The following is a 24,311-nucleotide window of genomic DNA, read 5'->3' on the forward strand; positions in this document are numbered from 1 at the left end:
GGTGGAAAGCCCTGGTCTGTAACTTAAGGTTGAGTCTCCATCTGACTCAAGAATCCAGCAGTACAAGAACCCCTGGCAGAGGACATTTCATATTTCTTTCTACATCACACTGACATAATCCTAGTAACATATCAACTGTTTAGATCATTAGATGGATTTGTAGGCACTTCATAAACATAAGCAGAGTCGTTTATAATGTTTTGAGGAAGCAGGCGTTTCCACCCATGCTCTTTAAACATAAAAGAAAATTACTGCCTGGGAGTTGGTATTTGCACATGTAAACGCGCATGGATCGCTTTCCTGGCAATTGGTGTGCGATTCACACCCAAACTAGGCAATAAACGCCTTGCTAGCTGTGAATTGCATGCTATACCTATGTTGCAAGATTGGCAGTACTCCACAACTGCAGCCTAACTTTCGGCTTGCTAAAGATTTGGGAAACGAAAGGCGAAAATTACAACACTGGCAAAAAAGAGAAAATCATTTGCACTAAAGTCATATTATGGGCCCAAGTTTCCACATGATTCGCGCCTGATTTTTAGGAGCAACTGGTGGAGAACGGACTATTTTAGAAATCGCAATTCTCCACATTTTTTTTTCTGCAGTTCTAGTCAGGTAGAACAGTTCTAGTTTAGAACAGAATTTTTTCTTCAAAAGGGGGCGTGTCCGGCCACTGACGCCTGATTTGAAAGTTTCCACAGTGAAAATGTACTCCAAACTAAAGTAGAATGGAGCCAGTGAAGATTTTTGTAGAACTGAAAAAACCTGTTCTACACATTAAAAAATCAGGCGCAGGTTACAAATTAGGCGTCCAGAACGAGGTGGGGGGGAAGGGAACTCATTAAATTCGACAATAAATCCTTATTTATACTTCTACAAATATTATACAAATAAATCCAACCTGAATAAACATTTATAAGCCAAGAAAAGATTAAATAAACCATCTTCCTACCTGTGTGAAAGTGCTTCAGCCAGGGAGAATTCTGCAGCCATTCGTGCCGCTGAGCGGGAGGGGGAGAGAGAGAGAGAGAGAGAGAGGGGGGGGGAGGGAGAGAGAGAGAGGGGGGGAGGGAGGAGAGAGAGAGAGAGGGGGGGGGAAGGAGAGAGAGAGAGGGGGGGAGGGAGATAGAGAGAGAGAGGGGGGGGGAAGGAGAGAGAGAGAGAGAGAGAGGGGGTGGGCGGGGGAGGGAGAGAGAGAGAGAGAGAGAGAGAGGGGGGTGGGGGGGGGGAGGGAGAGAGGGGGGGGGAAGAGAGAGAGAGGGGGGGGGCGAGAGAGAGAGGGGGGGCGAGAGAGAGGGGGAGGGAGAGAGAGGAGAGAGAGAGAGGGAGGGAGAGAGGGAGAGAGAGGGAGGGAGGGGGGAGGGAGGGAGGGAGGGGGGAGGGAGAGAGAGGGAGGGGGGAGGGAGAGAGAGGGGGGGAGGGTCGGGTCAGTCGGGGGGGGGGGTCTCAGGTCGGGGGGGGGGGGGAAGAGCGGGTGTCGGGTCGGGGTGGGGGAGCGGGTGTCGGGTCTCAGGTCGGGGGGAGCGGGTGTCTGGTCGGGGGGGGGGAAGAGAGCGGTCTCGGGTCGGGTCGGGGCGGGGGAGAGCGGGTGTCGGGTCGGGGCAGCGGGGGGGGGAGCGGGTGTCGGGTCTCGGGTCGGGGGGGGGGGGGTGAGAGCGGGTGTCGGGTCGGGTCGGGGCGGGGGGGCGGGGAGCGAGTGTCGGGTCTGGTCGGGCGAGGAGCAGGAGCTGGCCGTGGGAGGAGCCTCATTCACGCAGCCCCTGTGAGGCCATTGGGCCAGGGCTAGGGGCTGCGTGCTTCGGGCCCCTCCCACACAGTTCGGCGCCTGGAGCTACTGCACTTGCGTGCCGACTGTAGCGCGCATGTGCAGAGGTCCCGGCACTGTTTTCAGCGCCGGGACCTGGCTCCGCCCCCCCACAGCTCGTGTTGGCTGCGCCGAGGGCCACAGGACCTGTAAGTAGGTGGAGAATACCGAGGATTTTTTTAGGCGCCGTTTTAGGCGCGAAAAACAGGCGCCCAGCTCGGAGGGGCGCCCGTTTTTTTTCTTGTGGAAACTTGGGCCCATAAACTTGAAGCAAAATACAGAAATATTTTTAACAATGAACAAAATATGTATTCTGCAAGAGTTTAAATTATGAGATATACCTTTAAGTTAGATTATTTTTTTCTATCTCCACATTTGTACAGAAAATTTTTTTTTTTTTTTTAAGTGGATATATTTATCATAGGATACTGCTATCTGTTAAACTACAGTGGAGGGAAAAAAGACGAACAGCCAAAACAAAACTAAGATACATTTGAAAAAAATAAAAGAAGACATGAAATGCATAATTGCAAATCCAATCAGTAGCATTGATTTAATTTCAAAAGATAGTACAGATAGTGTGTTTTTTCAACCCTTTTCAAAACTGAAAGCCAGAAACTGGCTCAAGATTTAAAGTGTAAACATATAGGGCTCAAGTTTCGGACTCCCGCTAGAATGCGCACATCGGAGAGGCCCGCCTAAATTGCGGAACAGAAATTGCGCCGAATACTTACCTCGCGATTCTCCGATATCTGTAGGCCCGTTTCCAGCCGGGCGCGGAGCTACAGCCCTGCAACAAAAAGAGTGCTGGAGGCTGCGTGTGTGCACAATAGCTAGTGGCCCTCCTAGCGCTTCCCTGTCTCCGGGCGATGACCCTATCCATGGCCGAAGGGATGTCGCCCCTATCCTGGGCCGAGTGGCCTGACTGCTCCTACCTCTTCCGCGGCGGGCCTACCCGGCATCTCCTGGGGGCGGACTCCGCCCGAACACCTCGTCGGCGGCGGAGCCCACCCACCCAGCATCTCGCTGGGGGCGGGCCCCGCCCGAACTACTAGTCAGGGGTGGGGCCCACCTGACCGGCATCTCCTGGGGGTGGGTCCCACCCGAAGTCCTCGTCGGCGGTGGGGCCGCCTGACCGGCATCTCCTGGGGGAGGGCCCCGCCCAAGCAGCTCTTCAGCAGGCTGTTGGAGGGCTCCCGGTGCTACAGTAGGTGAGTAGAAACTTTTAATTTTTTATTTATTGATTGATTTTTTATTATTTTTTAATTTTAATTTTTTTTTGATTGATTGATTTATTGGTTGATTTATTGATCATTTATTATTGATGGCTCTTTATTGGTAAAAGTGAAGTGTTTAATGCTTTGTAAAATTCCCAAACTTCCCTTCCCCCCCCCCCCCCCCCGCCCCCCAGGTTATGGCTACCTGCGCCTAATTTATAAAGTGTAGGCAAGGTTTTTCTGAGCGTACAAAAATCGACACTTACTCCGTTCTAAGTTAGTTTGGAGTAACTTTCCGCTGCCTAAACTTGCAAAACAGGCGTAAGTGGCTGGTAACGTCCCCTTTTGGGAAAAAAACTGTACTAAAACAAAACTATTCTAACTAACTAGAGCTGGAGCAAACTAAATGCCAAGAATTGCGATTTCTAAGATACTCCATACTAAACTAGTTGCTCCAAAAAATTAGGAGCAACAAGAGCCGAAACTTGAGCCCATATTGCACCAGTGTAACTGAGTTAGTTACGATTAGTTTAGTTTAGTTTTTTTCTCAAAAGGGGGCGTTACCAGCCACCTCCGCCAGTTCTTCCCATTTAGGCAACTTTGGCTAGCTAATAGTTATTCCAAATCTACTTAGGCCAGCGTATGTGGCCACTTCAGAAAACCCTTGCGGAGAGTTAAAGAAATCGGCGTAGGTAGGTACATCGGAGGCCACTTGGTCTGGGATAGGAGCGGGAAGCGGAGAGGACCTGCCTGCACCTAAACCACCAAGCCTTACAAACCACCAAACCTTGCAAACAAAAAGTAATAAAAATTCAAAAGAAATAAAAAATTGAAGTAAGTTCTACCTTCATCTTCAAACTCGGCCCGCGAAGGCAGCGGGGTGCGGGAGGCCATTCGGCCAGGGCTAGGGGCGGGCGGGCAGGAAAACTGAAGAAATCTTTCAGGCAGGAGCACTATCAGTTTTCCTGCCCGCCCGCCCCTAGCCCTGGCCAAGTGGCCTCCCGGTGCCACTCGGCCTGGGCTGGGGGCGAGGAGCGATTCCAGTGGCCGGCATTGGGTCCCACAGAGCGGCTGCAGCAAACACACGGAGAGGCTGGGGACATGCGCGGACACTCGACTGCACATGTGCAGATATCCCGGCACAGTTTTCTGTGCAGAACGCTGGCCCCACCCCCGACTTGACTGGCCACGCTAGTGACTACAGGGAAGAGGCCGGACAGCGGCCAAAGTGCGCCGGAAATTTTTCAGTGCACTTAGCAACGGAGAAAAGTGGCGCAATTCCGGTAAGTGCGCCGAAAAATGGGCTGGGCCAAAATTGAGGCCATAGGGTTAGAAATTGGTCTTTTGGCGATAGTAGTATTTTTTGGGCATTTTTGTGCAAAAATACCATTAAAAATACCGCTATTTTTTTAAAGGGGTAAAATTGGCAACAAAATGTGCCAGATGGTAAAAATCGGTGTTGGACGAGGATTTGCGATGGAAACCGCAGTCCTCGCCAACTTTAGTCCGAGACCGATTACCGCTAAAAATGCAGGCCCTGGGAGGGAGGAAAACCTACCAAAAAAATTGCAAAAAATAAAAATTTAAAAAAAAATCACAAAACATTTACAAGACCTTTAACTAAGGTGCAAAAGAATTAAAAAATAAAAACTTTAACATAGCTTTTATGCAGGTCTTCATACTTATCGCTGTTTCTGGGGCTGCAACGCAGCCTTTCCTCAGGCGCATTTTTTTGCATAGAATATGGGTGCGCTGAATGGCCAATTTAAAGCAATATCGCTTTTTTTGGCGTTGTACGACGGTTGTACACTTTTCAGCGGTATTTCAAAACCGCCGACGCACAACTTTGGCCAATTTAGGTGAGCACCTTTTAACATCAAAAAAGGCGAAATATCGCCGAAAAACAGGCACAAGGCTGGTCAATTTATAGCCCATACATTATTAACATTTTGCAAGTGCAGAACAACCATTAGTTTGTTGATCGTCCACTAAAAGGATGGTACACTCCAACTTAAATACTAAAAGTCTTTTCTCCTATCGTTGATAAAAATACGTGAATGAGTAAGTAAATTGCATTTATATAGAGCTTTTCTATATAGCTGGAAACTACATATTCCAAGATGCTTAACGTTTAGAATAGGCAAAACGGAAAAGGAGGAGCGATAGCCCTGATAATAAAGGATGGGACAAAAATAATAGAGAGAAAGGATCTTAGCTCCGAAAATCAAGAACTAGAATCAGTTTGGATGGAGCTAAGAAACAGCAAGGGGCAGAAAACAAAGGCGAGAGTTATTTATAGGTCTGCAAACAATAGTTGTAATGTAGGGCAGAGTATAAATAAGGAAATTGTCTGTGTATGTAACAAGGGTAATACAGTAATCATGGGGTGCTTTAATCTACATACAGACTAAGCAACCAAATATGCAGTAATGGTGTGGAGGATGAATTCATGGTATTCTAGATCAGCTAGAACCAACTAGGAACAGGCTATTTTAGATCTAGTATCGTGCACTGAGAAAGGGTTAATTAATAACCTTGCAGTAAAGGGGCCTTTAGTGAAGAGTGATCATAATATGACAGAATTTTATATTGAGTTTGAAAGTGATTTAGTTAAATCCGAAACTCGAGTCTTAAATCTAAACAAAGCAAACTACGTAGGTATGAGGGGCAAGTTGGCTAAGGTAGATTGGGAAACTACATTAAAAGGTATGATGGTAAACAAGCAATGGCTAGCATTTAAAGAATTAATACATAATTTACAATAAACATACATTCCTTTAAGACACAAGAACCCCACAGGAAAAGTTGTCCAACCGTAGCTAACAAGAGAAGTTAAAGATAGTATTAGATCAAAGGAAGAGGCTTATAATGTTGCCAAAAAGAGCAGTAAGCCTGAGGATTGGGAGGATTTTAGAATTCAGTAAAAGAGGATCAAGAAATTGATAGAGAAAATAGAATGTGAGTAAACTAGCTAGAGACATAAAAAGATGGTAAAAGCTTCTACAGGTATGTAAAAAGGAAAAGATTAGCGAAAGTAAATGTGGGTCCCTTAAAGGCGGAGACAGGAGAAATTATAATGGGGAATAAGGAAATGGCAGAGAAATTAAACAAATACTTTGTGTCTGTCTTCATGGAAGACACAAAAAATCTCCTGGAAATAGTGGGGAACCAAGGTTGCAGCGAGAATGAGGAACTGAAAGAAATTAGTATTCATAAAAAAATAGCACTGGAGAAATTAATAGGACTGAAAGCCGATAAATCCCCTGGACCTGATGGCCTAAATCCTAGGGTTTTGAAAGAGATGACTATAAAGACAGTGGATACACTGGTTGTCATCTTCAAAAATTCCATAGATTCTAGAACAGTTCCCGCAGATTGGAAGGTAGCTAATGTAACCCCGCTATTTAAGAAAGGAGGAAGAGAGAAAACGGGGAACTATAGACCAGTTAGCCTGACATCAGGAGCAGGGAACGACAGTGCAGCACTCCCTCAGTACTGCACTGAAGAGTCAGCCTAGATTATGTGCTCAAGTTTCTGGAATGGAGCTTGAACCCACAAACTTCTGACTCAGAGGCGAGAATGCTACCACTGAGCTGGCCAAAAACCTAGCCATAGCCAACTAATCTTAACATTTTCCGAAAAGGGAAGTACACATGCCTCACTGCAGTGTCAAAGAAAATGGTTGATAAAACCCACAAGCTTGCTCCCATGCAGGCGCTGGATTCGTTCTCATACTCTGGGGGTAGAACGAATAAAGGAAAAAAATGAGTGACCAAGGTTTGTCAGCAGGAATATAGGAAGAGGTGGGTGGGGAACACATACCTCATTGTAGGGAGTTAATTCATAACAAAAAAAACTTCCATCCACCATTAAGCATTGAAATTCAGTGAAGTTCAAAATTTAAGCTGTTTCAATGAATATTCAGGATATGGCCCAACAATAGTCTTAGCCTTGAATATTTAAGAGGAAATATCCAGGTGTATGAATTTGAAATAAAATGGACAAATGGTGGCAGACCTCATAATTGGTGCTCCTATATTTATTACAGCTGAATGCCCAGGTGCAAAGACATGAAATTGCTTCACTGAAGCGCAGCTCATTATCCAACCACCCAATTGCAAGCAATGAGCAAAGTGGTTGCCATTACATGGTGAAAATTCGTTTTACGATTAGGAATCTTAGAGGAAATTTCCTGTGATTATTTAAAGCTAAGGGGTTTATAGGGCTTTCAGCCCGTCAACAACTTAAAAATAATCCAACACAATGCAATGAAAATATCACTTAAAAAAAAAAGGGTCTCATACAAAGTCACCTACATTTGGCCAAGATTAAATGCAGGCTTTAACTTAAGAATCTCAAGTTCCCATTTAAGGCACAGACACCTATAGAAATACAGGGCTAGAATTCCCCCAAAGCCTGCCAGCGTCCGATTGCCGCCCAAAAATACGCTAAGGCTGGGAAGATAATCGGCGGCGAAAACTTCCTGAAAAAAAATTATAAAATCCGCCCAGCGAAAAATATGGGCCTTGCACCCCCAATCTGGGCACAAAAGTGCAATTTCGGCTAGATTGGGCGGTGCCTAAAGAAAATGGGCGATAAATTAAAAAATCTATTAAAATTTACATCGAGGATGCGAGTTGAGCCTAACACCAAAAAAAAATAAAAATCATTTTTCGAAAAATTTAACTAAAAAATTGCCAAAACATTCACAAGACATGTTTAAATTAAATTACCCCAACAGATTTTGAAAATAAATAGTAAAAAACCAATGACTTACATTTGTCTTGCAGACCTACTTACCGACTGCCCAGCTCTGCTGATCCTCGTGGGCGGTTTAAATTTTTTTAAATTATCTATACATATATATTTATATACAGGTCCCTGATCAGCCAAAGATCGCGCCAGGGCAATCTGTGGATGTTGCACACCGGCGGTCCTCTCCCCAGCGGTACTTCAAAACCGCTGCCGTGCCTCAGGTAGGGAATTTTTCGAAGACCCGGTTCTCACACAAAATGGCTAAGAAACTGGGCGGTGAAAGAGTGCAAATTCTAGCACACAGTTTTTTCAGCACATTAATGCGATGACATTCCTCAATTGCGTATTTCACAGAAAAGGCTGGCGAGAATATAAAGCCGCAATCGTGCTCTAGACTCATATGGCATTTTTGTTGAAATGAGAGAACTGAACAATTTCACACTGCCTCATTCCATCCTTCCCAGAGAGAATGAAATGATATAAGAATCTTGTAAGCTTCGTGGAAATTATTTTAAAAGTTCAATTTATTAATACTGTTACAATTCAGTCCATCTCTCAAAACTCGCTATTCATGCTCACAAGAAAAGGAAACTTCCATTAGCGGATCTACTGATGAACAAAAACATTTTAGGTGTGTAGTGAATGCGTGTCTCAGGGCTGACAATCTACTATTTTAATTATCATGTTACACTAGATAGTATGGTTTGCCCATAATATCATTGGCAGTTCCTCGGAATCGAGGAAGACTTGCTTCCACTCCCTAAGTGAGTTCTTTGATGGCTGAACAGTCCGATACGAGAGCCACAGACCCTGTTACACCTGGGACAGATATTTGTCGAGGGAAGGGATCGGTGGGGCTGGTTTGCGTGAGACTCGAAGAACTCAACGCCCTCCCGGATGCACTTTCTCCACCTTGGGTGGTCTTCGGCCAGGGTCTCCCAAGTGTCAGTGGTGATGTCGCACTTTACCAGGGAGGCTTTGAGGGTGTCCTTATAATGTTTCCGCTGTCATCCTTTGGCTCGTTTAGCACGAAGGAGCTCCGCATAAAGCATTTGCTTAGGGAGTCTCATATCTGGCATGCGAACTATGTGGCCTGCCCAGCGAAGCTGATTGTGTGGTCAGTGCTTCAATACTGGGGATATTAGCATGGTCGAGGACACTGATGTTGGTCCGCCTGTCCTCCCAGGGGATTTGCAGGATCTTGCGGAGACATCGTTGGTGATATATCTCCAGCGACTTGAGGTGCCTTCTTTACATCGTTCATGCCTCAAATCAATACAGGTGGGCGGGTATTACTACAGCCCTGTAGACCATGAGCTTGGTGGTAGATTTGACGGCCTGGTCAAACACTCTTTTCCTCAGACAGCCGAAGGCTGCACTGGCACACTGGAGTTGATGTTGAATCTCCGCATCAATGTCTGCCTTTGTTGATAAGACGCTCCCGAGATATGGAAAATGGTCCACGTCGTCGAGGGCCGCGTCGTGAATCTTGATGATTGTAGGGCAGTGATGTGCGGCGGTGACAGGCTGGTGGAGGACCTTTGTCATACGGATGTTAAGTGTAAGGCCTATGCTTTCATATGCCTTAGTGAATACACTGACGATATCCTGGAGTTCAGCCTCTGAATGTGCGCAGACTCAGGCGTCGTCCGCATACTGCAGCTCAACGACAGAGGTTTGGGTGATCTTGGACCTGGCCTGGAGGCGGCGTAGGTTAAACAGCTTCCCGCTGGTTCTGTAGTTTAGTTCCACTCCAGCGAGGAGCCTGTTGATTGTGAGGTGGAACATGGCGGCAAGGAAGATTGAGAAGAGGGTTGGAGCGATGATGCAGCCCTGGTTGACCCCAGTCCGGGCGTGAATTGGGTCTGTAATGGATCCGTTGGTAAGGATCATGGCCTGCATGTCATCGTGAAGCAGGCGAAGGATGTTGACAAACTTTTGGGGGGCATCCAAAACGGAGGAGGATGCTCCATAGACCCTCACGGTTGACAGTGTCAAAGACCTTTGTAAGATTGAAAAAGACCATGCAAGAGGGCTGGCGCTGCTCCCTGCATTTTTCCTGCAGCTGTCGCGCTGCAAAGATCATGCCTGTTGTGCCCCGTAGGGGACGAAATCCGCATTGTAATTCCGGGAGGAGCTCCTCGGCCACAGGGAGAAGTCGATTGAGGAGAACTCTAGCGACAACTTTCCCAGTGGCTGATAGCAGGGAGATTGCCCTGTAGTTGCCGCAGTTGGACTTGTCCCCCTTTTTTAAAATGGTCACAATCACTGTGTCTCTGACATCTCCCGGCACGCTCTCTTCCCTCCAGATGAGAGAGATGAGGTCATGTATCCGCGCTAACAGCACCTCTCCGCCATACTTTAGCGCCTCAGCAAGGATTCCATCCGCACCCGTAGCCTTGTTATTCTTGAGCTGTTTTATGACTTTGCCTATCTCGTGCAACGTTGGAGTTTCACTGAGTTGGTGGTGGGTCGCATGCTGCGGGATGAAGTCGAGAACACTCGAGTCAAAGGCAGAGCCTCGATTGAGGAAATCTTCAAAGTGCTCCTTCCAGCGGGCCCTGACAGCCTCGGTGTCCTTGATCAGCGTTTCCCTGTTCTTGCCCAGAATTGGGGTAGGGCCTTGGGAGTTTGGACCGTAGGTGGCCTTGACTGCAATAAAGAATCCTCACATATCGTGGCTGTCGGCTAGTTGTTGTATCTCCTGTGCTTTCTCCATCCATCAGCTGTTCTTTAGGTCCTGGGTTTTTTGTTGGACCTGAGCCTTGAGCTGTCTGTAATGTTGTTTTGCAGCTCCTGAATTGGGTTAAACTTAGAAAATAGGTGCAGGAGTCAGCCATTTGGCCCTTCGAGCCTGCACCGCCATTCAATGAGTTCATGTCTGAACATGCAACTTCAGTACCCCCTTCCTGCTTTCTTGCCATACCCCTTGATCCCTCTAGTAGTAAGGACTACATCTAACTCCTTTTTGAATATATTTAGTGAATTGGCCTCAACAACTTTCTGTGGTAGAGAATTCCACAGGTTCACCACTCTCTGGGTGAAGAAGTTTCTCCTCATCTTGGTCCTAAATAGCTTACATAAGAACATAAGAATTAGGAACAGGAGTAGGCCATCGAGCCCCTCGAGCCTGCTCCGCCATTCAATAAGATCATGGCTGATCTGGTCGTGGACTCAGCTCCACTTACCCGCCCTCTCCCCGTAACCCTTAATTCCCTTATTGCTTAAAAATCTATCTATCTTTCACTTGAAAACATTCAATGAGCCAGCCTCAACTGCTTCCTTGGGCAGAGAATTCCACAGATTCACAACCCTCAGGGAGAAGAAATTCTTTCTCAACTCAGTTTTAAATTGGCTCCTCTGTATTTTGAGGCTGTGCCCCCTAGTTTTAGTCTCCCCCACCAATGGAAACAACCTCTCTGCCTCTATCTTGTCTATCCCTTTCATGATTTTAAATGTTTCTATAAGATCACCCCTCATCCTTCTGAACTCCAAGGAGTAAAGACCCAGTCTACTCAATCTATCATAAGGTAACCCCCTCATTTCTCGAATCAGCCGAGTGAATCGTCTCTGTACCCCTTCCAAAGCTAGTATATCCTTCCTTAAGTAAGGTGACCAAAACTGCACGCAGTACTCCAGGTGCGGCCTTACCAATACCTTATACAGTTGCAGCAACACCTCCCTGCTTTTGTACTCCATCCCTTTCGCAATGAAGGCCAACATTCCATTTGCCTTCCTGATTACCTGCTGCACCTGCAAACTAACCTTTTGGGATTCATGCACAAGGACCCCCAGGTCCGCTGCACCACAGCATGTTGTAATTTCTCTCCATTCAAATAATATTCCCTTTTACTGTTTTTTTTCCCCAAGGTGCTTGACCTCACACTTTCCGACATTGTATTCCATCTGCCAAACCTTAGCCCATTCGCTTAACCTAACCAAATCTCCTTGCAGCCTCTCGGAGTCCTCTACACAACCTGCTTTCCCACTAATCTTAGTGTCATCTGCAAATTTTGTTCCACTACACTCTGTCCCCTCTTCTAGGTCATCTATGTATATTGTAAACAGGTCCAGTACTGATCCCTGTGGCACACCACTAACCACTGATTTCCAACCGCAAAAGGACCCATTTATCGCGACTCTCTGCTTTCTGTTCGCCAGCCAATTCTCTATCCATGCTCATACATTTCCTCTGACACCACGTACCTTTATCTTCTGCAGTAACCTTTTGTGTGGCACCTTATCGAATGCCTTTTGGAAATCTAAATACACCACATCCATCGGTACACCTCTATCCACCATGCTCGTTATAACCTCAAAGAATTCCAGTAAGTTAGTTAAACATGATTTCCCTTTCATGAATCCATGCTGCGTCTGCTTGATTGCACTATTCCTATCCAGATGTCCCGCTATTTCTTCCTTAATGATAGTTTCAAACATTTTCCCCACTACAGATGTTAAACTAACCAGCCTATAGTTACCTGCCTTTTGCCTGCCCCCTTTTTTAAACAGAGGCGTTACATTAGCTGCTCTCCAATCCGCTGGTACCTCCCCAGAGTCCAGAGAAGTTTGGTAGATTATAACGAATGCATCTGCTATAACTTCCGCCATCTCTTTTAATACCCTGGGATGCATTTCATCAGGACCAGGGGACTTGTCTACCTTCAGTCCCATTTGCCTGTCCAGCACTACCCCCCTAGTGATAGTGATTGTCTCAAATTGTCTCCTGTGGCCTGCAAATTGTGGCATGGTTTTTGTGTCTTCCACTGTGAAGACAGAAGCAAAATAATTGTTTAAGGTCTCAGCCATTTCCACATTTCCCATTATTAAATCCCCCTTTTCATCTTCTAAGGGACCAACATTTACTTTAGTCACTCTTTTCCGTTTTATATATCTGTAAAAGCTTTTACTATCTGTTTTTATGTTTTGCGCAAGTTTACCTTCGTAATCTATCTTCCCTTTCTTTATTGCTTTTTTAGTTATTCTTTGCTGTTGCTTAAAATTTTCCCAATCCTCTAGTTTCCCACTAACCTTGGCCACCTTATACGCATTGGTCTTTGATTTGATACTTTCCTTTATTTCCTTGGTTATCCACGGCTGGTTATCTCTTCTCTTGCCGCCCTTCTTTTTCACTGGAATATATTTTTGTTGCGCATTATGAAAGAGCTCCTTAAAAGTCCTCCACTGTTCCTCAATTGTGCTACCGTTTAGTCCTCGTTTCCAGTCTACTTTAGCCAACTCTGCCCTCATCCCACTGTAGTCTCCTTTGTTTAAGCATAGTACGCTCGTTTCTGACACAACTTCCTCATCTTCAATCTGTATTACAAATTCAACCATATTGTGATCACTCATTCCGAGAGGACCTTTTACGAGGAGATCGTTTATTTTTCCTGTCTTGTTACACAGGACCAGATACAAAATGGCTTGCTCCCTTGTAGGCTCTGTTACATACTGTTCTAAGAAACAATCCCGTATGCATTCTATGAATTCCTCCTCCAGGCTACCCCCTGCGATTTGAATTGACCAATCGATATGTAGGTTAAAATCCCCCATGACTACTGCCGTTCCTTTTTCACATGCCTCCATTATTCCCTTGATTATTGCCCGCCCCACCATGAAGTTATTATTTGGGGGCCTATAAACTACACCGACCAGTGACTTTTTCCCCTTACTATCTCTAATCTCCACCCACAATGATTCAACATTTTGTTCATTGGAGCCAATATCATCCCTCACAACTGCCCTGATATCATCCTTTATTAACAGAGCTACCCCACCTCCTTTCCCTTCTTGCCTATCTTTCTGAATCGTCAGATACCCCTGTATGTTTAATTTCCAGTCTTGGCCACCTTGCAACCATGTTTCTGTAATGGCCACCAAATCATTTGTAATGATTTGTGCCGTCAACTCATTTACTTTATTTCTAATGCTGCGAGCATTTAGGTAGAGTGTTTTCATCCTAGTTTTTAAACCATGATTTTTAGTTTTTACCCCTCCTGCAGCCCTTTTATATTCAGTGGCCCTTTTTGTTTCTTGCCTTTGGTTTCTCTGCCCTCCACTTTTACTCATCTCTTTTCTGTCTTTTGTTTTACCCCTTAGCCTTAGACTGTGACCCCTGGTTCTGGACTTCCCCAACATTGGGAACATTCTTCCTGCATCTAACCTGTCTAAACCCATCAGAATTTTAAACCTTTCTATGAGATCCCCTCTCATTCTTCTGAACTCCAGTGAATACAAGCCCAGTTGATCCAGTCTTTCTTGATATGTCAGTCCCGCCATCTCGGGAATCAGTCTGGTGAACCTTCGCTGCACTCCCTCAATAGTAAGAATGTCCTTCCTCAAGTTAGGAGACCAAAGACCAATACAGTACACAATACTCCAGGTGTGGCCTCACCAAGGCCCTGTACAACTGTAGCAACACCTCCCTGCCCCTGTACTCAAATCCCCTCGCTATGAAGGCCAACATGCCATTTGCTTTCTTAATCGCCTGCTGTACCTGCATGCCAACCTTCAATGACTGATGTACCATGACACCCAGGTCTTGTTGCACCTTCCCTTTTCCTAATCTGTCACCATTCAGATAATAGTCTGTCTCTGTTTTTACCACCAAAGTGGATAACCTCACATTTATCCACATTATACTTCATCTGCCATGCATTTACCCACTCACCTAACCTATCCAAGTCACTCTGCAGCCTCATAGCATCCTCCTCGCAGCTCACACTGCCACCCAACTTAGTGTCATCTGCAAATTTGGAGATACTACATTTAATCCCCTCGTCTAAATCATTAATGTACAATGTAAACAGCTGGAGCCCCAGCACAGAACCTTGCGGTACCCCACTAGTCACTGCCTGCCATTCTGAAAAGTACCCATTTATTCCTACTCTTTGCTTCCTGTCTGACAACCAGTTCTCAATCCATGTCAGCACACTACCCCCAATCCCATGTGCTTTAACTTTGCACATTAATCTCTTGTGTGGGACCTTGTCGAAAGCCTTCTGAAAGTCCAAATATACCACATCAACTGGTTCTCCCTTGTTGTTGCTTGAGGCTCAGAAATGCTTTGCGCTTGCGATCTATTAGTTCTTCGATCTCCTGATCATTTTCATCAAACCAGTCCTGATGTTTTCTGGTTGAGTGACCAAGTGTCTCTTCACAGGCACTGGTTATAAAGGCCTGGAGGGCAGACCAAGCGCTGTGGGCATTCAGCATCTCAGGGTCATCAAGGCACGCCAGATTGACTGTGAGGCGCTGATTGTATAGGGCTCTCTTAGCTGGGTCTCTAAATGCCCCGGCATTAACTTTTTTTGCGGAACTGCTTCTGCTGTCCCCTCTGTTTTGGGGCAATGTTAATGTTGATGATGGATTGGTTTGCCCATAATATACTCCTAATCTCTTTAATAAGCAGAAATACACCATGCCAGCAGACATATAATTCAGGCTAAAACTACACATTGCTTATTACAGGAAAGATAAATATATAGAAACACGAGTAAAATTGCAATCTTTCACCATTATACTGTTCCAAAGTCCTAGCAGATCTCCTGGTCAGATATTGAGCATGAGCCCGCGATGAAAAGATTGAAGTGAGAAATGATTCCTCATGGAGTTCCTATTGGGCTTGACACATAGAGCAGCACAGCAAAATAGGAAACTGAAGACCAGCAGAATTATATGTCTCTCCTTTCTTCAATGTCCAAGCCGGCACAATTGAAGTCACAAAGGTCTTCTTTACAATCAATAAAAACTGTACCATTTCAAATTACTTCTTATAAATAACCTGATTTTGTTAAGTAAATAAGTATAGCACTGTTATTAAGTGCATCTATTTTTAACTTTACATATTATCTTTATAAATTCGGAATTTACATCACCTGACATTAAAATGAAGCCCATATTTTGCAAGAGAAAACCAACCAACTTAGGTTTCTGTAATTTGAGTATTTGCTTAAAGTATTTACTAATGTATCACAAACTAGCCCTTACATTTGAGCATACCAATATTGATTATTGCCAATGTATGGAATATCACGAAGAAATCCATTCTCCCATGGAACACCATGTGGGGCATGTTCTCATGCCACTTTTTCATCACACAGTAAAGTTACACTCAGTACAGCATGTTGGTATTTTGTTAACTAGGCAATCAACTCATGGATTATGACTGTACCGATTCTTATTGCACAGCTCACTACAATAACTAATGTCTAAATAGTGCAATTATTTAACAGTACTCATGCTCATGAAAGTGTAACATCAGACAGGTGCAGCTCCTGTAACAATATGTTTCGACTCATCTTTAAGCTAGTTGGAAAGAGATTATACTGACCATGGAAAATCAAATATGTCACAGTGCTCATTAATGTTTAACAAAAATCAAGCACAATTAGAACTGATTGACACCTCCATTAACTATTGATATTAGATCTGAAAGGTAATAGAAAGGCAGCCATTTCACCAAAGGCTTTCCTGTGTATTCAGAATACAACACACACAACATGAAAATATCAGATGACCTGGTCTCCCCATCCAAGTAACATTATAGTCAGTAGAATGAAGGATTTGCCTACCGTTAATAAACAAGTCATCTCCTAATCTTTCACCAATAGCACTCTGCTAGCATTGAAAGTTTCCACCTGCCACCAGCGTAATGGCTTTTCTTATCAGTAATAAAAGATTAGTGTTTAAGCACTGACAATAATGGAGTTTGAAAGTGTAAAATGACAATGCACTTAGAGGCGCATCATGAGAGAGAAAAAAAATACCTGCCTGCAATTCAGATTCTTGCTAACCCTGGAACTTTTGGTACTTAGCATCAAGCTGTTCTAACGCAAGTACATTACAAGACAGATGCAGAGTAACATTAGTTAAGCTAGCATTTCAAGATAAAAATTAGTAATAGAAGACGTGAAAAATTGAAATTTTTTTGCATAATACACAACAAATGGAAATTGAAAGGAATTATTAGTTCAATATATCAAATGTTGATCACTTTTCCAAAATAAGTTCACTTACCCATGATTCATGGTACAAAACAGTGAGCAAATACATGGCATAATCATAATTCTGCCGCCGCAGTGGGCATCTAAAAAGAAAAATATTCAATATATGTAACTCACATACAGTATTAAAGTTGTTTTAAAACAAGTTAAGCTACACTTTTCAACCACGTTTCTTTCTTTTATTCAAAAATAGTTATTGAAGCATACTGAAATATGTTGCCACATAGTTCCTCAGTAAGCAGCCTAGCTAAGTGACAAAACTTGTCAAGTAAAGATGGGCTCAATTTCTGGTTAAAAATTCAATATTCTGCAACCGAAGATAATATTTTCTCCACTTCTTTACAGTTCAATTTTTCTCCTTATTTCTGTGGCTTTGCTTTTCATTTTTGTCTTGCCTTGGTTTGCGTTCTTAATCTTTATTTAGTTAAATCCTACAGCAACTTGCATTTTCACAGCATTTGTAAATTTGCCACGGTGCCTAAATGAGAATAAACATCAAGTAGTAACAGGAAAGTTAAAAGAGATGAGAAAAATCATGGTTGAAGCAATAGATTTTAAGGAAGCGTTTGATGGCAGAGAGTTAGCAATTAAAGCTGTTTAAGGAGTGTCAGAGAGTAGGGTCAAAACATTTGAAAGAGGACATGATTTGGCAAGTTTCCACGGTTGGGGAGGGGGGGGGGGGTGGCAGGGGGTGGTTAAGAGGTGAAGATGCGGAAGGATTTGTAAATGAGGATGAAGATTTTAAATTCAGTGCGTTGGGGGTCCGGAACAAGTTGATGACGACAGGAATGATGGGTGAGCAGGACTTCATGTGGGACAGCAAGCAGGTTTTGGCAAGTTACACCTTATGCGGAGTGTAGCTCAGCAAACCAGTAACTAAGGCTTTGGAAAAGTCGAGCCTCAAGGTAACAAAAGCATAGGGTAAGTGTTTCAGTGATAATGGGGGTTGGATAAAGTTTGTGGCAGGGGATACTACAGAGGTGGAAGTAAGCAGTTTTGAGGAAATAGAGTTTCCAGATCGAACAAGAAACAAAAAAACGCATCATTAGATTCAGCCTGAATAAGCAGCCAGGGAGTGGTTGGAGTCAGGGCCAAGAGGAAGAGTTTCTGGCCAAACCAAATGTGATGGTTTCAATCTTGAAAACATTATGCCGAAGAGAGTTATGGTTCATCCATGCTTTGATGAAATTCAAACAATTGGACAGCACAATGGTGGTTGTCGAATTGAGGGTAGAATTATGGGGCTCAAAATTGGCCCACCCATTTTTTTCGGTGCACTCACCAGAGATGCGCGACTTTGTGGGCTGAAAACAGCGCCAAAAAGATGTCTCCGGATTCTGGCCGCTCTGTGGCCTCTCCCATGGCTTGGTATGGCGTGGTCTGTCGATTAGGGGGTGGAGCTCGGGCCCTGCGCGAAAAACAGTGCCGGCAGCTCTTCGCATGCGCACTGGAGCGTTCGCGTATGCGCAGTTGCTCCTGCCGATGATGATGATGCTGCTGCTGCAACATGGGACCCAATGCGTCCTGCCCCTATCCGGGCCGGGTGGCCTGCCGCACAGGCCGGCCCGCTGCCTTCCCGCGCTAAGGCTACAACAAACAGGTTGGTGCGGGGAGAGTTTTGATCGGGGCGGGGGAGTGTGATAACTGTGTAGTTATCGAGTAATTTTAACGAGCTTACTCAAGACTTTCCTTAACCCTGTTGAAATTACTTTCCTACATAAGAATTACGAGCAGGAAGTACTTCTATTTTTTATTTGGATATCTGAAAAAAATTATGTAATTATGTTTTGTCTCTTTACTTCTTTTATTTTTGTAGTTTAAGTTTCCATGAATGCTTCTGTTGTATAGTAAATTAACTTTGCGAAGTTTGTCATATGATGTCCTGTATAGCTGTTTGATCCTATTCACATTCTTTAGTCAAGCCATTAGTACCAACCTGCGCTGATTTCTTAACTCTCCGCAAGGGTTTTCTGTGCGTCCACAAGTGGCCACAATCGCTGACCTAAGTTAGTTTGGAGTAACTATTAACTGTCCAAAGTGGCCCAAATGGCTGGTAATGCCCCCTTTTGAAAAAAACTAAAATAAACTAAAAAAATCCTAACTAACTCACTTACACTGGCGCAAATTGAATGTGCAAAATGGGGATTTTTAAGATACTCCAGAAAAATCAAGTAGCTCCAAAAAAAAAAAGGAGCAACTCCTGGGCAATTTTGAGCCCATAGAGTCTTGGGGCACTCCCGAGGTTACCATGAGGGAGAAGAAAACAATACAAGAGACGTACAGGCTAATTTTGGTCAGATAGCAGTGGACCCAAGCAAGGGTGGTTCCAAGGAGATGGACTACACAGAAGAGGCAAGGGAGGTGGACAGAGATGGCAACATTGTTGAATGCCATGTAGAAGTCAATGAGTATAAAGTGGGATTGCAATTTTTCTTCTTTCCTGACTCACAATACTGAGCTAAACATGCTAGATAACCCAGAGGCAGACATAGGATAGAAGGGAAGGTGCAAAAATAAGTGCTGGGAACTACAAAGCAATTAATAACTGCAATGTATTTGACTAGCGTCACAATTATATTATGGGGGGAAAAAAACTGCTGGACTTTGTGATCTCTACTTTAGATACTTGGGTTTATTGCTTCTTAATGAAGACAGTGATTAAGTGCTTGGTGATCTTAATCGCTCTTACAATTGACATCTGTTTCATGTTACTATACCTGTCTGTCGTAATGGTAAGTATATCTGTATCTTTGTTGTATCGATTTCCGACAAGTCTAATGAGTTTCTTCTTGGCATGGTCATCCAAATTCAGATTCGAAAGTCTAATCTTCAAAATATAAAAAGAAAATGTATACAATTTTCATGAAAACATTATATAACCAGAATTACAGATGTGCAATCGTTAAACGGTGACGAGCTAAGCCAATCTTTCTTACATGTGACTGATTGACATAATTCCTGGTTTAATCATCCGATAAGAACCCTTCCACTATCCAAAAAATGTGTCAAAACAATATTTATAAACCCCAAGTTAAAACAATACATCCATTATAAGGTTACTGAGCCTCGACTCAATCTTATCAACACATTTTAGGATAGTCATGATAGCATGTATACCATTGTAACACAAAATATACTTGGCTTCCAGTGGTTGGTCTGAGAGGGAAGAGTATTTAAATGTGAATTTGGATACAAAACGAGGAACTGGGTGCAACAGTCTCCCCTCTCTACCGACAGCAAGGATAATAATATCCTGGATTTCAGCAACGCCATAATTCACAATTTCAGCCTGGTCAGTGGACTAACCACGTTCACAGGTCTTATCTACCAGCACTGGTACAAAACAAAATTCGGCTGCTCAGGAGTCTCTTTCCAATATCAAAGATAACAATTCCCAAAAGCCACTGCATGGCCAGGACTCCGCTTCTTTCTTCATATAAAAAACATGTTTAGTGGTTTGTCTCCAAAGAATGAACACCTGGCATTACCTCAATAGGAAATGGAAGAGGAGAGAGAAAGAAACAAAATGAAAAAGCAGGAGCCGAGGGGGGAAAACAAACCCTGCTGAGTGGTAGTAAATAATGGTACTGCTGGGAGCAGGATGGGTGGTTTCTGGCAGGGCTTAGCACAGCCATATTATAAAAACATATCCTTTGTTTCCCCCACTATGAGCAATGCAATAGCATACCTACTAAATACAATTATAATAAACAAAGTGGATTTTAACTTGGGAGTGGGTTTCTGGTGGGAAATCATTCCAGCAAGTTAATGGCCGGCCGCCAGCAGCAGCAGCAGGAGGAGGCTTTCGTCGATTTTAATTGCTAGGCCTCATTTATTTGCTGCCGGTGTACAGCCTATTCCAGCTGCTGGCTGTTGAAGAGGGGGCCCTTGGTAGGTGCCTGTCAGGAATGGAGCTTCAAGAGGTTGCACCTTCCTGCAAAATCTGGCGAGCACTCCTGTGACTCTTGATCTCACAAAAGAAAAGTGTCTGACTTCATTTTGGGGCTCTTTCATCCTTCCCAACAGCTGCCAAATTGCTTGCACCTGGAGGGAAAGCTAATAGTGGCTTCCCTGTTCAGGCGTGGGTTAAAAGACTTTAATAGAGATACATTCATGAGGATCCTGCCAGCTGTAGGTGGGCGACTCAGCTGCCTGCAGAATCTTGCAGGTTAAGATCATAGATGGTGGGAAAGGGGAGAGTTCTGAATGGGTAACTATTCTGCTCTGTTTTAACTGCTCAACTGCCCGGTTTCCGCCGAGCAGGTAGGATTAAAATTGACCCCCCCATCTCAAGTTTAAAAAATGAGAGCAAGTTTCTCTGATATACTTGAACAATTTAAGCCATTGTTCAAATGTGAGCTGCAGTGTTAAAAACTCTCAAACCATTTGCAAACACTTAACTATATGAATTTACATTTGTTGAATATTTTTGTTTTAACATTTTTGGTGCACAATCTAATCTAAGGGAAAGGCAGTCACCGAACATTAGGGAATTGCTTACCATCTGTCATTAGTTATGAAACCTAATTCTTTTCCAAACAAAACCGGACAGTGTTTTGAAGGATTACATACACTGCATCAAATTGCTTATTTCTTCAATTAAGACCACCTACTTTGTCTTTTGGAATTGTTTTTTTTTTTAAAAAGTACATTTCTTTAAACTCTACTGCCAACTAAGATCATTATCCAGTAAGTATTTAAAAAAAATACATTGACCAAATTTTGCCGGGTTTTAATTTTCTAAAACTAAATGTAGTATTGAAAGTCACAGTATTTACTTAAATAAAGAGAACAAACTTCCTCCCGGAATACATTATTTATTCTCTTCCCAGAATGGAAACTACGGCCCCAAGTTTCCACATGATTTGCTCCTGATTTTTTAGGAGCAACTGGTGTAGAACGGAGTATCTTAGAATTCGGAATTCTCGGCATTTAGTTTGCTCCAGTTCTAGTCAGTTAGAACAGTTTCACTTTGGAACAGAATTTTTTTTTCAAAAGGGGGCGTGTCCGGCCACTTACGCCTGTTTTCAAAGTTTCGTCAGTGAAAACTTACTCCAAACTAACTTAGAATGGAGTAAGTGAAGATTTTTGTACGTTCGAAAAAACCTTGTCTACACTTTAGAAAATCAGGCGTAGGTTACAAATTAGGCGTAGGGAATGGGGGAGGGGGGGTTTAAAGGGAAGTTTACAAACATTAAACACTTCAGTTTTACAAATCAAGAGCCATCATCAATAATAAATGATAAATACATCAATAAATCAACCAATAAATCAATCAAAAAAAATTAATAAGAAATTTAAAAAAAAAAATCAATAAATAAAACATTTTCTACTTACCGACTGCAGCACCGGGAGCCCTCCAACAGCGTGCTGGGATGCCCCCCCCACCCCAGTGTGTCTCTGTCAGTGTCTCTATCTCTGTCTGTGTGTCTCTCATTCTCTGTCTGTCAGTGTCTGTGTTTCTGACAGCGAGGGGAGGGGGAGGAGGGGGGTAGAGGGGGTGGAGCAGAGGAAGGGAAGGGGGAGAAGGGGGAGGGATGGGGAGAAAGGAGATGGGGGGGAGAAAGGAGATGGGGGGGGGAGGAAGGAGATGGGGGGGGGAGGAAGGAGATGGGGGGGGAGGAAGGAGATGGGGGGGGAGGAAGGAGATGGAGGGGGAGGAAGGAGATGGGGGGGAGGAAGGAGATGGGGGGGGGAGGAAGGAAGGAGATGGGGAGGGGGAGGAGGAAGGAGATGGGGAGGGGGAGGAGGAAGGAGATGGGGGGGCGGGGAGGAAGGAGATGGGGGGGCGGGGAGGAAGGAGATGGGGGGGGGAAGGAAGGAGATGGGGGGAGGAAGGAAGGAGATGGGGGGGGGGGAAGGAGATGGGGGGGAAAGGAGATGGGGGGGAAAGGAGATGGGGGGAAAGGAGATGGGGGGGAAAGGAGATGGGGGGGAAAGGAGATGGGGGGGAAAGGAGATGGGGGGGAAAGGAGATGGGGGGGAAAGGAGATGGGGGGGGGAAAGGAGATGGGGGGGGGAAAGGAGATGGGGGGGGGAAAGGAGATGGGGGGGGGAAAGGAGATGGGGGGGGGAAGGAGATGGGGGGGGGGAAGGAGATGGGGGGGGGGAAGGAGATGGGGGGGGAAGGAGATGGGGGGGGAAGGAGATGGGGGGGGAGGAGGAGATGGGTGGGGGAAGGAGATGGGGAGATGGGGGGGGAAGGAGATGGGGGGGGAAGGAGATGGGGGGGGGAAAGGAGATGGGGTGGGGAAAGGAGATGGGGGGGGGGAGGAGAAGGAGATGGGGGAGGGGAGGAGAAGGAGATGGGGGAGGAGAAGGAGTTGGGGGGGGGGGGGGAAGGCTGAACGGGCCGGGCCCGAGACTTCGGGCAGGGCCCGTCCCCAGCACCAGATTTACAGGTAGGTGGCATTGGGTCGGGTCGGGGGGGTGGTGGGAGAGGGAGGTCAGGTCAGGGGGAGGGGGGTCAGGTCAGGGGGAGGGAGGTCAGGTCGGATCCAGTCCGGGGGGGGGGGGGAGCGGGAGTCGGGTCGGGTCCGGGTGGGGGAGGGGGCGGGAGTCGGGTCCGGGGGGAAGCTGGAGTCGGGTCGGGTCGGGTCTGGAGGCGGGGGGCGGGAAGCGGCAGTCGAGTCGGGTCGGAAGGAAGCAGGAGCTGGCCGTGGGAGGAGCCTTATTCACGCAGCCCCAGTGAGGCCATTTGGCCAGGGCTTGGGGCTGCGTGCTTCGGGCCCCTCCCACATAGTTTCGGGCGCCTGGAGCTACTGCACTTGCACGCCCAACTGTAGCGCGCATGTGCAGAGGTCCCGGCACTGTTTTCAGCGCAGGGACCTGGCTCCGCCCCCTACAGCGCCGCGCCGAGGGCCAGAGGACCTGCAGGAAGGGTTTTTTTTAGGCGCACTTTGTGGCGCGAAAAACGGGCGTCCCGGTCGGAACTGCGCCGTTCTAGGCGCGGCTCGAAACTTGGCCCTACAATTCAGTATTAACGTTTACCACGTTCATAATTCAGTATAAACATTTACCACTTTCTTTACTGAATACAACAGCTTACGTGTGCTTCTCGCATGTTACTATGCTCTATATACAACATTTAAGCTCATTTATTGTTTTTTGGTACCTGGAAACCGAACACCACATTTAAGATTTTCCAGTGCAAGTTACTGAGAAATCTACGCCTACCGATTAGGTCAATGACTGCCCAATGTAGAGTGTACATACTCTCCCCTACAGGGACATTTTGTAGTAGAGTGATCTGTAAGCGCCCTAAAAGTGCCATGGGTTGTCCTAAAAATTGAGTTTGACAATCTGGTTGAACTCTGGGAAAGCAGAATGAGTTACTTCCAAGAACTATGGGTACTCTGGACTTGACTATTCCAACACACTCCTGGTTGGCCTCCCATTTTCTACTCTCCATAAACTTGAGGTCATCCAAAACTCTGCTGAGCATGTCCTAACGCGTAACAAGTCCCGTTCACCCATCACTCCTGTGCTCACTGACCTGCACTGGCTCCCAGTTAAGCAATACCTCAATAT

The 24,311-nt window shown here is 45.2% G+C and overlaps 1 protein-coding gene across 3 annotated transcripts in view; it reads right to left on the reverse strand.

The window, feature by feature from the left end:
- The window catches only part of mrps35 (mitochondrial ribosomal protein S35), an 87,840-nt gene that overhangs the window by 39,456 nt on the left and 24,073 nt on the right, over positions 1–24,311 (reverse strand). For all 3 annotated transcript variants that reach the window (XM_070900405.1, XM_070900404.1, XM_070900403.1), the window contains exons 6-7: positions 19,499–19,608; positions 16,795–16,864 (exon numbers count right to left, since the gene is read on the reverse strand). In XM_070900405.1, coding sequence (XP_070756506.1) covers positions 16,795–16,864; positions 19,499–19,608 — 180 coding nt within the window. The remainder of the gene's footprint in view (positions 1–16,794; positions 16,865–19,498; positions 19,609–24,311) is intronic.

Source organism: Pristiophorus japonicus, chromosome 15 (assembly GCF_044704955.1).
Source record: "Pristiophorus japonicus isolate sPriJap1 chromosome 15, sPriJap1.hap1, whole genome shotgun sequence".
Taxonomy (NCBI): domain Eukaryota; kingdom Metazoa; phylum Chordata; class Chondrichthyes; family Pristiophoridae; genus Pristiophorus; species Pristiophorus japonicus.